At 40.6% G+C, this 15447-nt stretch overlaps 1 protein-coding gene across 2 annotated transcripts in view; it reads right to left on the reverse strand.

The window, feature by feature from the left end:
- Positions 1-5973: 5973 nt before the first annotated feature.
- The window catches only part of LOC146572197 (vasorin-like), a 35564-nt gene continuing 26090 nt past the window's right edge, over positions 5974-15447 (reverse strand). For both annotated transcript variants that reach the window (XM_085276202.1, XM_085276203.1), the window contains one exon: positions 5974-10562. In XM_085276202.1, the coding sequence (XP_085132328.1) occupies positions 8451-10541 (2091 nt within the window). In that variant the 5' untranslated portion in view covers positions 10542-10562 and the 3' untranslated portion in view covers positions 5974-8450. The remainder of the gene's footprint in view (positions 10563-15447) is intronic.

Raw genomic sequence — 15447 nt, forward strand, 5'->3', positions numbered from 1 at the left:
GGAGGCGTAGGAAACTGCTTTACCGAACTTTATTTCTTCTCCAAGGCACGAACACCGCGTACAGTGGGCTGAAACAGTTTACTCACAGCGAGCATCGCCGACACAACTCTGGCTGTCGAGGGAGTTATTATATTCCTTTTATTTATTCTGTTTCCGTCACTTCTGTAGCTAACCGTTACTTTTCCCCTTCCCCGCTCTCTCTCTACACACACACACCAGGGCAGTCCCACTACACACATCCCGAATACATTTCCCATCAGGCTTCACCCTTAAAGGGCCATGCCTGTAACAATGCGTTAGCCCGGTTAGCTCGTTAACACGTTGACGCCGTCCTGCCCCACGCACGGGGCAGGACGGCCCGTGCGTGGGGCAGTTTCAGAAAACTGAAGGCTCTCTCTCCCATCCTACTTTTAAATACTCTAGGAACAACAAGTAGGCCTGCAGAGCGAGAGCGAAGATTTAACAGGGAGCCAATGAAGGGAAGCCAATACAGGAGAAGTCTGCTCTCTCTTTCTAGTCCCTGTCAGGACTCTTGCTGCAGCATTTTGGATTAATTGAAGGCTTTTCAGGGAGTTTTTAGGACTTCCTGATAACAATGAATTACAGTAGTCCAGCCTGGAAGTAATAAGTGCATGAAGTAGTTTTTCAGCATCACTTATTTAAAACAACATATAAAAGCACAATCATAAATATCAATGTACAAATATGCTAAAAAAAAAAAAAAAGGGTATTCAGAGCCGAGGCTTAGCAGTGGAGGGGCAGGGATGCAACGCACAAACTCAAAAAAAGAGAAAAGAAAACACACTAATACACAAGTGCAGCACACTATCACACACTCACACTAATAAACAAAAAGAAGACAGGTGTGTAACACTCAAAAGTTCCCACCACCAAGGCGCCCCCAGTCTCCTCCACGTCAGCTCTCCGCATCTGAATAAAAGAAAAAAGAAAATTATAATATATTACAACAAAACTTACATGCAGTGCTGGGGGGGGGGGTAACCCAACTGCAGGACCACACTGGTGATCTGCAGCTAGAAAAAGGGCCTCCCACCAGTGGTAACAAAAATCAAAACTACAAATCAAAACAACAGAAAACAACATACAATCTAAATAAAACTTTAAAATCTGGAGCAGACGGAATCGCCGTATTATTCCAACTTTCCGTCTGCCCGACTATAAGTTAATCATCCAGTCAATCAATGTGCACGCCAGCCGACTTCCGTAGCCAGCATGCATATGGCTGCTGTCCACGCCGATGTCCACTTTAAAAGGCTGGCAGCAGCAGGAAAAGAAACCTTGCAACAGGAACAGACGGTAAAAGCAAAGGCCCACACTTCCTGCAAAGTATAATAAGCATTTACGATAAAAGAACAATAAAAGGCAGAGATCGTAACAAACTGAATTACGTACCGAGTAAACAGCGTCACGAATCATGAGGACAGTGGCTCATTGGAGGCTTCCACAGCTACAACTTAAAAATAATATCTGTTTACCACCAAGTAAGGTAATGTACGCACTACACTGAGTAAACACCTACCAGCTGCGATGGAGGCTTCAGAAGAGTGACCCGCAGATGATCTCTGCAATACCAAGGGAAGTCAGGTGACCAAAAAGGAGATCACAGGTAAGCAATCCAGGAATGCTCAAATGCGGGGCGGATCTAGAGAAATTTTCTTAGGGTGGCAAAGAAATCAAATGGGGTGGCAAAATCAAAGCACCCCCCCCCCCCCCCCCCCCCCAAAAAAAAAAAAAAAAAACACATATGCAGGTGGTTACATATGGTTAAAATGATTCAAATGCGGTAAGTATACACGTTTTTCATATAAATATTTTCTATAACTTAATTATTCTCTGTAGCCCACATAATTACACACTTTAGTTAGAATCAAAACACATGTTTTATGTATGTACTGTATAGCCTGTATAATAAATAAATATTTAGCCCAATAAGTATAAAATCCAGAAAGCTACACAACACAGGGCGGTTCATTTAAAAACACAAGTCTAACTTAAGTTTCACACTGTTTTTTGTTAGAAAACAATCAACTCATATGGCTCCTACAGTTGCGTAGAGACAAAAGTGGACAAAAGAGGGTGAGAAAGTCACAATAAACAATATTGTCACATCTCATATCTCGTATAACAATATATCGATATATATTTAAAGACTCGATATATCGCCCAGTCCTAACACCAGACATAAAAAAGTAAGACTAGGTGTTTTCATGGTCCCTGTGCCTCGCTGGCAACATGTTTGTTTTGGTTTTCGCTCTCTCCCTCCTCCCTCTCCCCCTCTCGCTCTCTCTCTGTCGCTGCGGCGATGCTCATTGCGGGCTCCCGCTGCTGGCCCACACACCTGCTCTCATCACCACACCGGCCGCTGATCCCAACTGATTGCAGTACTACTGAAGATGGCGAATCTACGTTAATCTTCGCTGGATCGTTGAGCTATCAGCGTCAGTCAACCTGTGCATCTGCAAATCTGAATCTGTAAGCTTTTGTAACTATCCCGCTAACCTGACCTTTTTGTGTGTAGATTGTTTCTGGAACCCGATTACGAGAGGAGTGGCAGAGGAGGAGGAGGACTTGGAGCTTTTGTACAGAGAGTGTACCTTTTCCCTGATCCCTGTTTCCCCACGGACCCTGGCTACCTGGACCCCCTTTCCCCTGCACATTGTATATAGCCACTTGGTGTTGTGTTCACTGTAAATAAACGCACTGTCTTTCGCATATAGGAAACAACTGGCCTGCGCCTGAGTCCCTGCTCGCTGCTGAAGTGAAAGTAAACTTTATTGTCATCTCCGCTACATACAGTCCAGTACATAGAGAGACGAGACGATGAGGCTCCAGTTACAGCAGTGCAAGTAAACAAACAATAAATATAAGAAGAGTAAGAAAATAAATATGCACTTTAGGACTCGGGGTAAAGGGATCAATAACAATTTAAAATTTATATTTTATATTTTGATGATTTAAAGTCTCACACACAACCCGTGGAAAGGGGAGGGAGAGGGGGGCACCAGAGGGAGTCTTCGCCCAGGGCGCCAAACAGGCTAGGACCGCCACTGCATCAAGACATCACATATTTGCAAAAGTGCTCTAACGTTTTCGGAGATGCCTGTTGCCCACAAGATGACCGCACAACATTTTTATTCTTGCTTGTTTTAACGGTATAAACAGTGAAAGGTGGTGGATTAGCCACTTGGTCATGATCAACTCTGGGCTGGACCAATTACAATACAGCCATATTGAGGTGAAAAGGAACACGATTCGTCTCGTACTTCAGCTAGAATGAAAAAAAGACACAAAGCTGACGTTATTCTGTGTTTTTGCTGCGCAACTGGCTGTTCTTCTCTCATTCTCTCTCCCTCCCTCTCCTGTTGCTACTTCAATCATGAAACTGATCAATGATCAGCTGATCGGCTTTCCTCTCTTGTTTGTTTATCGCCCACTTTGCGCCAGATATATAACGGTGTACACAAAGAGTTGAACGCACGGGCAGAAATGTTGAGAGCGCAAGCAACACATTGCGAGCAAGCACAAGTGCAAAAACTGAGCGAGAGGGGCTGCTATTGTGTGTGTGTATGGATAATAGCAAACACTGAAATACATTTTTTGCACACAGCAATGAATTTTGTTCACTCAAATTTAGTTTTTCTTCACTCAAAATAAATTTCTTCTCAAAATGCAACACTTGCACCTGCAAATGTTTTTTTTTACGTGCGCTCAGAATAGTGGCACAAAAATAACACCATATTTGTCAGGCTAAAACAAACTGAGAATAAAGGTGTTTGTTGTTTCTTAGCTTCCACTGACTCTCCTCTGTCAGAGTCTGTTAGAAAATGCCCTCGAAAATTTGCCTTCTTTGTAAGTTCATCGCTGAATTTTACAGGTTTTACTGTTGATCAGACATTCCCAAACTCCCTTCCCACAGCTTATTTTGGTCTTCCAGCTCATGTTGCTCTTTTTATTAGGTTAATTGAGTGACTTCTAAAAAAGCAACCCATCTTTTCTTACCACAGCTATAGAATGCCATAGAAGGGTTCAACCATCAAAAGTAGTTGCAGCAAACACACTAAACACCCAAACAAAAAAGTTTACCCTCCTAGTAATTTTCTGTGGAATTTAGAATGATAATCTATAAAAGCCTGCTCCCCAAGCCACAGTGGCTTCTGTCAGTTCTCCAGCTCTTTCAAAGAAATCTCCTTAATGTTAATCTCTTCCATGTTTTAGATTCCAAAAGGCTATAATCTTTACCATGAATATATAATTAGGTATTTGCATTTTTATAGAGACTCCCTGCCTTTATGTTCAGCGGGTCAACCCTTCATGCAAAACTTTCACGCAGTGAAAGTGTATTTAGTTTCAGTCTTGCTTTTAGTTCTTCTCTTTTAAACTGTATCCAAACAGAGCAGTTTGTAAATGTGTAACTTATCCCACAAAAATTGGATAAGCAGAGTAGGAAAGATCCAGTCAGTGATATCACAAAGCTAAAAATAGCAGAATAAGTCTAATTAATAGCATTTCGGCATTTTGTTCCAAGACCATGGCATTTTTGCATGAGACATCTGAAAGATAACTCATGTTTCATGAAGAACATACCTGAAGAGTGAGGTCAAGATTGTTGCTGTTTGCTTGGATCAGCAGGCTTTTTGTTTACCTGACCTAATAATCTAAACTTCCACATGGTTATTATTAATACCTTGGCTACCTGGATTTTCGTCAGTTGCTTGGACAACCGGGATACTAAATTGTCCATGAATAGCAAGTCCTCAAAGGTGCAGTTTTTTTTTAATTGTACATATAAACATACATTGTTTCGTTTTTAACTGTCTTCCAACAAATTACTGCATTTTTGTAAATGTAATTAATCCATTAAAAATACATAGGAATGGGACGCCGGATTGCACACGCTGCCATGTTGCCTCTCCATCAATACTTTGGCCGAGATGAACAATGCCCTCTTGCCCAATTGCAGTTTATGTATATGGATAGAAACAGTCCACAGTACATAGTACAACAAAGTGGAAAAAAAATGTGAAGAAAAGCAATAATGTGACCCTCATCTGGATAAAATCTCTTCCTCCTCTTCTCCTGAACTGAAGTCGGGGCTCTTACACATGAAAATGGGCATTAACATGCCTCCTACAGAGTTAAGAGCCATGGACGTTCCTTGAGCTGCCATACACTCCTATTTTAAAATATTCAACTCTGCAGCTGAAAGAAAACACATTTCCAGCTGTCTGAGAGAAGTGAACAGGGGTGATATTTTCATAACTTAAAGCCAGTGTGAGTGTTTGAGAGATGCTGACAAGACAAGGTCAGTCAATGGCACTTTGTCGTCATGTTTGTCATTTTGTGCTTTCTGTAGCATGTTCGAATGCTCGAGATTTGGTGAACAAAATGGTCATTTACTTGTGTGGGACCGCAAATTAGCCTCTGTGGAGTCTGTGTGAGACACCCATACATAGTATAGCTGAGGTTTGCTAACAAAGCCTGCTAGTGTTAGCTGATAAACTTGAATGTCTGCTCCAATATCTATGAAGTAGCAGAGTCACTTAACATCTGATTCGAAACCTGTTTGTTAGTGTGTAAAATTTTCCACTGGCATCTGTTCTTCGCTATTAGGGGAAAAATACTTAAAAAGACTTCCATCCACAAACCAACACAACGTCACAAAGTAATCATGTTGTGGTTTAGGTTAGCTTAAGCGTGTGCATGTGTGTAATGAGGTAATAAGGAGTTACAGGCTGCGTGTAATCAGCTCCTGTTGTTAATGGAAACCCTTTTCCCAGTTGTTTACCATATTTCTATGACGACACTCGCGTTCATTTAAAACTAACATAAAGCCTCAAAATGAGCTCGAATTCTTCTAAACCACACTGGCAGGATACACTGCAGTGAAAGATCATATAAAAGTATCTTCAGGCCTCAGCCAACACCTCTTGATCAAACACAAAACCACAGTCGTGTTATCATCAGAGCATTTTAATACTGTTCGTTTTCTCAGCATTGCTTTTATGGCAAAAAAAAATGTACACAGAAATGCTATTGACAGACAGAAGAAAAACATACAACAATGACAAAAATACAAGTTTCCCTAAATAAACAGGGAAAGTAGTGTAACAAGCATGTTGAAAATATTTCAAACATTTCCTTCTCCTACGACTGTCCAAAGCAACACAGCGAGTGTTTCAGCTGATATGTTGGGATAAGGGGAAAACATGAACATCTGTGGCTTTGTTTGGACTGGAGAATTGACAAAATAAAACAGTGAAAACTGAAAATGGGTGCTTGATTTTGGACACTTTGGGAGTATTATATAAGGACAATATGGGGTTGGAAGCATAAAAAAGGGGACACAAAAACAGCCGTGAAAACACACACACATACACATCTGAACAATCAAACTCATGTAAGTTACTGCTGTTAGATAACTATGAATCAAATAAGGCCTTTTTTTTGTCAAAATCCTCACAAAAATTGATTGCATGGTGCTTCATTTTTAGTTTGTAATTTGATGCAATGCCATATGTTGTGAGACAAAATAAAGGCTCTATTGTTCTCGAAATCCACATCAGCATGTAATATGACACTAAAAGATGTCGGTAAGGCTCGGGAGCAATGTTGCTTAGGCATTTCTCTGTAAACCTATTATACTCAGTGATAGAGTATGAATCCTTTTTTTTAAGGAAGAAGATATAAAAAACTGCAAAAAATTATTTAATCTCTACCCCAGACAGGAGAAAAAAAAATAAAACAGATACATTTCATTGCTTTTAGCATTTACATTTCACAGTCTGGTTGGCAGTAAACAAGCAAAACTACACAAACCAATAATAGTCACTGACCAAAAACACACAATGATGATGATTAAAGTCAAGTGGCAGACAAGTAAGAGGGTAATAGCAAACAAAAAGCTAAAGGGGCCACTGTCTAGACGATATCACTGGAACGATACAGTCAGCAGCCCCAGGAGAAAACTAGTGCCTAAAACTCTAAATCTTTGAACTTCCTTTCTTGGCACGTGTGTGCTGCTTTATAGGAGTGAGCTCTGAGGCTGAAGGCCTTTGAACAGTTTAGGGATCTTTACTGTTCAAAAACAGTCTGAGCCTTGTTTAACTATGTCTTTGTGGAGTGGAGGCAGACCTGGCAGAGAGACTAAAGTATCTGACACTGAACTTTTACATTCAGTTTAAATTTTGGAAAAAACAAAAAGCAGTCTGTATTTTATGTAAGAATGGCTGAGTTTTAATTAAAGTAGTTTTATGAATCAGCTTTTAGTAGATATTTAATTACTCCTCGCTGCTTTTGGATCTCATCTTTGGAGAACTTTAGCTTTGATTTACTTCTCCATTTACTTCTCCACTCAGGACAGTCAAAAATCCACCATTTATGCATGGGTTTATAGGCAGGGACAATTACTGTTTAAACTCATGTTAGCAATACTGCAAAAAAAAAACAAAAAAAACAAAAGACATGCTAAAAATACAAAAATACATGACAAAAATGGAATACCATAATATCAACTAAACACTAATAATCTGCCTCTGATGGCACAGAACAATGCAGGCAAAGTCCGTTCCCATTTACCTTTCACAGCAAATATATTTCCCACAAAAAACAAATGATGTGGCAGAATTATGGTTGATGGGTCAGAAGAATCCAAATCTGCACAAGACACTTGCATGTTTTTGTTTCAGATACTGTCCACAACATAATATAGAGTTCACACAGCTCATATGGTCTTCAGCTTAATGCTGATTTTCAAAATATTTTTATTAATTCCACTTCCTTTTGAGCATTAACCTTGTGACAGTCTATAAGTGGAACATTTGAAAGGAAAATCCAAATGTTTTTTTCAGTGCAAGATCTTTTTATAATCCTTATGGTGCGGTCAGAGTTGGTTGAAACTCCAGTTTGTATTGGGACGTGTGGTCCAGATGTTTTCATATACACCAGTGACGTGATCCAGTTCTGTAGCTCAAACACTCAGGCACTTTCCCCATACCATATCTACTAAATCCAGCAACAGGATTACAACTCAGTCACATTGTTTCTGTTTTATAAACAAAAACATTTTAAAAAAGAACTGTCAGTTACAGCTGCGTCAATGCAAAAGGCACTTCCGTTTTCAGTTCGCTAAGACCTTTCTAGTAAATTGCACTCAGTTAGGTTTCACCACCATCTAATCCTGCTTGATGACTTTTAAACCACTTACCATTCATTTTGCAAATTTCCAATATGATGTCATCGTAATTTTACCATTCACTGACTCTGAAATAAATCATCCACTTTGTTGTGCCACCTTTTGACCTTGAAAGGATAGTAAGTGCCACTTTTTGAATTTTGGATGTTTGGACTGAAAATTCGATTTCAATCACTAAGTGAGCGATATCAGGATCAGAAACTATGGAAGGGGAGTCTTTACAAAATCTTCCCAACAGTTAGAAATAAGATGGTTTTAGTGACGTAACATTGTTATTTGAAGGGCAGTGGCCTTGCACTAAGAGTGCTACATAGTCCAACCCCCCGTTTTGTTGCATGTATGGAAGTGGCTGAGGAGTAAAACAATGATCGATCTCCGGCTGTTTGAGGGGTGTTGTACCGTTTCCTCCATTCTCCAGACAAGGTTTCCCCTCCAGTTCCATGGGATCAGGATCAGTGGGGCCCAGTTCAGGCTCCAATCCAGAATTGGCCTGCTTCCTTTTCCTTAGACAGATGATTGTCCCAGCCACCACAGCAAATCCCAGCACCAGTGCAAGAGCAGCTAAAGCAGGTATGAGAGTATATGTCATAGATGGCTGTGTCTCCACCCAGGGCTCTGAGGATGTCACTGGAATCCCTTCGGTACGAGCCTCTGTACATGACCCCATTTCAGCAGAGTTGTTGGCCCGAGAGCTGATTTTCTCTCCCAAAGGACTAGCACAGACTGAATAGGTACAGTTTGGTCTCAGACCACGTAAAGTGTATTCAGGATAGTTGGGTGGAACATTCAGTGTAATGGATCGGCGATCAGGCCCTGAGAGGTTACGGTAGGTCAACTTGATGCCACGAATATGCGGCTGTGACTTGATAAACCGATGCAAGTCAAGAAGGATTGATGTGGAGGTCACCTGACGTGAACTGATGGCATCAAGTTTATCAGGCATCTCGGTGGTAACTATAGAATCTTCAGTTGCTGGTGGTTGAGGAACATCATCCATATTTTCACAGTAGAGGCCAAATGTCCCTGACAGACACAAACAGCCGAGTTCTCCCACTGGGTCAAAATAACAAGTGCCACCATTAAGGCAGATGTTTGGTGGACAAAAGTGCTCATATTGCCCACTGGTGGAGCTTGGGAAGACTGGAGGTTCTGTTTTTGGAGAGATAGTTTCTTCACTAGGTGGTGGAGGAGGAGGAATAGCATTGGTATGGGTTGTTCTTGGAGATGTGTATGGCAACTGTGGAACAGAAGTACTTCCAATGGGAGAGCCCATTTGCAATGTTGTGGTTGATGGACATCCAAAATCTTTGTGATCCAGTTCTGAAAGCATCTTCCCAGCATTAACTAGAGGAAAGTGGCATCTGGTCTCTTCATGTCTCTCAAGAATCACTTTCTTCTCTTTTAGCCAGACAGGGAACCAGGCTAATGGGCACAAACAGTCAAATGGATTCTTAGCTGCTGTCAGGGTTCTCAACTTGGGGAAAGTGTGAAAAAAATGTGGTGGGAATCCCTGGAGATTTAGACTACTGAGATCCAGTTCTTGAAGCCCAGATAATTTATCAAAGTCCTCCACCCTCAGATCCCCCAATGGGTTGCCAGCCAAGCTCAGCTTGGTCAGCCCTTTTAGGAAATCATGTTTTAGGGCCCTGGGCACCTCAGCTAACTGGTTTGATGAAATGTCTAGCTCATGAAGATTCTTCAGGGAGGCTACGAGATCCTCATGTAAAGTAGTAAGCTTTAGAGAGGCCACCTTAAGTGTCTCCAGGTGGGGAGTCTGTAGGTCTGAGGGACTCAAAGTTGGAATATTGTTGTTGCTGAGGTCTAAAAGGAGAAGACTGGGGAACTGAAGTGATGGGAGCGAGGTTAGCTGATTCCCTTGCAGTTTTAGTTCTAGCAACTTTTCTAAACCTTCAAAAGCTTCCAAATGAATGCTCTGTATGCGATTTGAATGAAGATACAGCCTCTCCAGCTGTACCAAGCCAGAAAAACTGCCTTTGGATATATGGGTAATCTGGTTAGTGGACAAGTCTAAGTTCTTCAGTTTTGACAACATCTCAAATACACCATCTGGAATCTCTGTAAGCTCATTCTGGCTCAGATCTAAAAGCTCCAACTCCATTAGACCTTTGAAGTCTTCTTGAGCCAAAGTAATGATGGCATTTTGGAAGATGTAGAGATTTTGTGTCGTTGTTGGGAGACGAGGCACAATGGGGGCAGGAAGATTAATGCAGAATATAGACCCCTGCATTGGGCAGTCACAGCTTGCTGGGCAGTCAGATGATAACACCAGCCCAGAAGACAGGACAAAGAGCAGGAAGTATTGTATCATGGCGATGAAAGGCTTGCAAATCTGAAAGACATAAGTGGAATAGAAAATGGTTAGTGTCAATCATTAGTTGCTTGCTAAGGTGCCCATATTTACAAGACAAATTGAAACATAAACCCTGGTAATTTATAAATAGCTCTACAGGTAATATAATTAACTACTCTATGAAATAAATGAATATTATTTAAGAATTTTGTCAGCCTCGTACTCAAACTTAGATTCGTTTTGTCTAATAACAAATGCAACAGTTCCATAAAACATGTCCAAAGGAAGAAATTCAAGTATCAAAGAACACAGAAATATAGAAAAGTACAATGAGGTGGATACACACATACTTATGCTAGGGCTGCTCAATTAATCGAATTTAAATCTAAATTACGATCTGGGCTTTCAAGGATTAGTAAAAATGACTGAGCCGATTATTAGCCCCTCCCTCGTGCTTTACTCTCGCGCTGTGTGGCAAATCGAGCGCACCTCTCTGCATTTCGAACACGCGTCACAACAATTAAGAGGACCCGAGGGAAGCTCGGAAAGCTAAGCAGAAGTTATTTGGAGAGGAGAGTGACTGCTGTTGGTTGAAAAGAGAGGTAAAAAACTTCAGTGGTGCAGAAACATTATGGGTTCGCGGAGTCAGACGTGGATCAAGTAGACATAGTGTGTAAACTTTGCTACGGTGTCGTAGCTGCACCACAGAGCAACACTGCAAAGATCATTAAACATAGATGTTTACATTTTTTTTTTTTATATTGCAAACATTCGCACTGTTATCAGTATTTGCACACTATTTTATATTATTTTTTGACAATCTTTTTAAAGTCATTATTCAATACATTGTTATTGTTAAATAAATATCGTCAAATAATCAAGATCTCAATTTCAGTGAAAATAATCGTGATTATCATTTTTGCCATAATTGAACAGCCCTAACTTATGCTAAAAAAAACAAAACTTTATTTCCATAAACACAAATATGTATGCAAAATATAATGCCTAGAGCCTCATTATAGTGCCTTTGCTTTTCATGTCTGTAATGATCATCCTCCCCAGGGATAAAGGCCCATAGGTTAAGTGAGAGGTTAGCACAGGCCACCCAGGGTGACTATTTCTGAGTAGATAAGAAGTCAGTTCAGCCACTTCTTTGTGTTTATGGCATCGTTTTTAGCCCGTGAAACCCAGTCTGCTGCAGTGAAGCATGACATGCACAGCCGCAAGTCTCCCATATACAAACATATCTGAGGCGAATATGGTTTGCTGACAGACACATTACACTATTGTTTTATAGTGCCAAAAAACACAGGACAGTAGAAAACTGTGGAAAATTCAAGCATTGCATTGAAAATTTCCAACTAATTTTCCAGTGGATGTGTGAATGTTTTTTAAATCTCATCCCGCTTCCCTCTTAATCAGCACAAGATTTTACAAGGTAGTGTACAAACAGTGCTCTACAAAGAGATAATTGTGTCATCAAGCGTCTTTACTTTGCCCACTTTTATTGTTTATAGTCACATGTCTTATAGGAAGAATAAAAATAAGCCCCATGTATGCAGCTCACCCAAAAAGAAAGAAAAAACACAAAAAATGCACTTAAATGTATAACTGCTGTGTAGTGAGTAAAGAAGTTTTAATAATGTGTCTGGATTGAGCATAAAAACAGTAACAAACTGTTCTGCTGTGGAATAATGAAAAATGTAAAAAACAATTAACTTACAAATATGTTGCTGTTTTTTTATAATCACATGTTTAAATGTTCCTATTATGGTACACCATTTATCAATGTGCATTTCAGTCACCATCCTTAACATTACATCAGCTCTTTGTCTTTCATCTTCCTCTCTCTCCCCTCCACTCCCTTGGCCTGGTTTCTATTTGTTAAACTCTCACACTATTGCCCTTTCCAGGACTCCTGAGGCGGAAGTCAAGGAGAAACCTAAGATGTTTTATTAAAGTCAGGCGTGCACACATAGGGCCATACCTCTATTCCCTCCCTGCCCTATTTCTCCGCCATTCATTCCCTTCACCTCATAACATGAAAGTAGGAATTTGCAATATTCTGGGAAATTCTTTATGTAGTGACAGGAATGGAAAAAAGTGGTGCTGACAAGTGTTTTGAACACAACACAAGATTTTTTTTAGATGAATTAATATGGACGGTGCTCTGACCTGCTGCTCTCTTGATTCTCTGTTAACCTAAAGACACACTTTTATTTAACTGATCTTCCAGGACCAGTTAGAATGTTTCTAATGCTGTTTTATACAGATCACAGCACACTGTCTGGGAATTAGAATCTTATCTCTGATTTTTGTCTCTTGATGCCATACTGTATCTATGTGGGAAACTGGTCACTTTGCTAGTTTTTGCCAAAGAGAACAACACTGTTACACTTCATGTCCAATAAGAAATAAACACGGACACTAAATTGAACAGCTTTACAAACCTGCAAGTCTGCATATACTAGTAATTTTAACTGGTGTTTGAACTTTTAGGTAAAAAAACAAAACAGCAATGCAAAGACATGTTTTCAGACCCAAAGTTACTGGTGTGAGTAACATTTTGTGGCCATTTATCAAAGCAATATATCCATCCATCATTCAGTTTTTTTCTGCTTGTCCAGAAAGGTCACCAGTCTGCTGCAGGGCTAACTTTGCCTGGCATTACTTTGCTTTAGTCACCAAACCAGTACTAGTGGGGAAAAAACAAACAAAACAAACAAAAGCTACAGACACAAACTACAATGCACACCCTAATGCATACAATTAAAAGATCTAAGATGACAGCGTGCTCCACTGAACTATTCCTGCTATGACGGGCTTTTGTTCAGGAGAATGTCTTTATTTAAAGCCACTGCACTCCAGAGTCTGGAGCTTTCTTCGTGTGAAGTCAGTTGTTGTTTACAGAACATTATAGCTGCCTTTCAGTTCTTTAGGGTGCTACCTCTGACACACTTGCTAAGTGAATAGTGTGATGAAAGGAGAGGAACGACTGGAATATGAATGGTTGGAGTATTACACTCTTAAAGCTAGCCTTTATAGGCTTTTATAGAATATGTTTGCAAATCCAAGTGTGTAGGTAATCTTGAGGCCTTGCGCTTGCCAACTAACCACTGTCAGGACATGCACGTTTACAGCCTCTGTGAATGTTCTAGAATAGAATAGAATAGCTCTTTATCCGATTGTTCAGTCTGACGTCACTAGCCGTGTCTGGACCTAAACTCCGCTGCAGGTCCATATATCAAATGATCACTATGCCATTACTGAGAGTTGAAAAACTGTCTAAAGTCTTTCATCTTTAATAAAATGATCAGCGTTCTGCTCTACCAGGTGTAACAATTGAGTTTAACATCCAGGCATCCATGAAAACGGAATTTAGGACATTTAACGGAGTTAGAAGTTAGCAGGGAGTTAGCTCGCTAGCTTCTATCTAAATACAATATAGCATGTCCTGACTGCGGGGTTTTGGAAACAAATTAAAACGTACAGCTCTGTTATCACTTCCAACATAAATGAAGACAGAAAACTAAACAGCAGTGATGTTTGTAGGGTTACTGAAGTTTGGCTAGCTGGTATATAATGATGTGCTACGTGACCACTAGCGACACAGCTATGTTAGCATAATATAAACAAGCTAACTTTTTTTTCCCACTCGATAAACGTTAACGTGAGTGTTCTCGGTGGTCAGGAACAAATGTAATCGCATGGCAGGATGCTGTAAAAGGACCAAACTTCAGCCAGGAGAACAACTGAGATAATCCATCCACAATACGAGGTTAGTCATTCATATACTGCTGCATGGGCTGGGCTGTAGCTACATCCTAAGGTTTTAAAAACTGAGCTTAAATAAATGATTAGCGGTAATAAAAGCCGAGGGAGGTCAACAGTGATCACTGACTGTTTTAGGAGCTTTTTGAGATCAAATAGAAGAAAATACAAAACATTAAACATGTTAACAACACAAAAGCCATATTAAACGCAGACTACTTTAGGCCCGGAAGTAGGATTCATCGCGTCATCACTGAACAACCGGATTGTGACTGTTACAAGAACAATGAAAGGCAGTTTGGTATCTCTCCGTGTGAAATACACAATAGCGTAAGCAAGTATTTACATAATAACACAGACAGATTTACATTTACACAAGACAGATATGTACAACTTATTCTTACACCTGCATACATACAGATACACCCATAAAGACAGATATGTACAACTTATTCATACACCTGCATACATACAGATATACACATATATATATATACACACGATATACACATATATATATACACGATATACACATATATATATATACACGATATACACATATATATATATATAAAAACACCCAGCACGCCCCTGCGGGCGGTTTATCCTTCAAGCTCGGGTCCTCTACCAGAGGCCTGGGAGCTTGAGGGTCCTGCGCAGTATCTTAGCTGTTCCCAGGACTGTGCTCTTCTGGACAGAGATCTCCGATGTTATTCCCGGGATCTGCTGGAGCCACTCGCCTAGCTTGGGAGTCACCGCACCTAGTGCTCCGATTACCACGGGGACCACCGTTACCTTCACCCTCCACATCCTCTCGAGCTCTTCTCTGAGCCCTTGGTATTTCTCCAGCTTCTCGTGTTCCTTCTTCCTGATATTGCTGTCATTCGGAACTGCTACATCGATCACTACGGCCGTCTTCTTCTCTTTGTCTACCACCACTATGTCCGGTTGGTTAGCCACCACCATTTTGTCCGTCTGTATCTGGAAGTCCCACAGGATCTTAGCTCGGTCATTCTCCACCACCCTTGGGGGCATCTCCCATTTTGACCTCGGGACTTCCAGGTTATACTCGGCACAGATGTTCCTGTACACTATGCCGGCCACTTGGTTATGGCGTTCCATGTATGCCTTGCCTGCTAGCATCTTGCACCCT

Source organism: Mchenga conophoros, linkage group LG6 (genome assembly GCF_057382185.1).
Source record: "Mchenga conophoros isolate Kocher_MC1m ecotype Shallow Benthic linkage group LG6, M_conophoros_male_GT1.1, whole genome shotgun sequence".
Classification (NCBI taxonomy): domain Eukaryota; kingdom Metazoa; phylum Chordata; class Actinopteri; order Cichliformes; family Cichlidae; genus Mchenga; species Mchenga conophoros.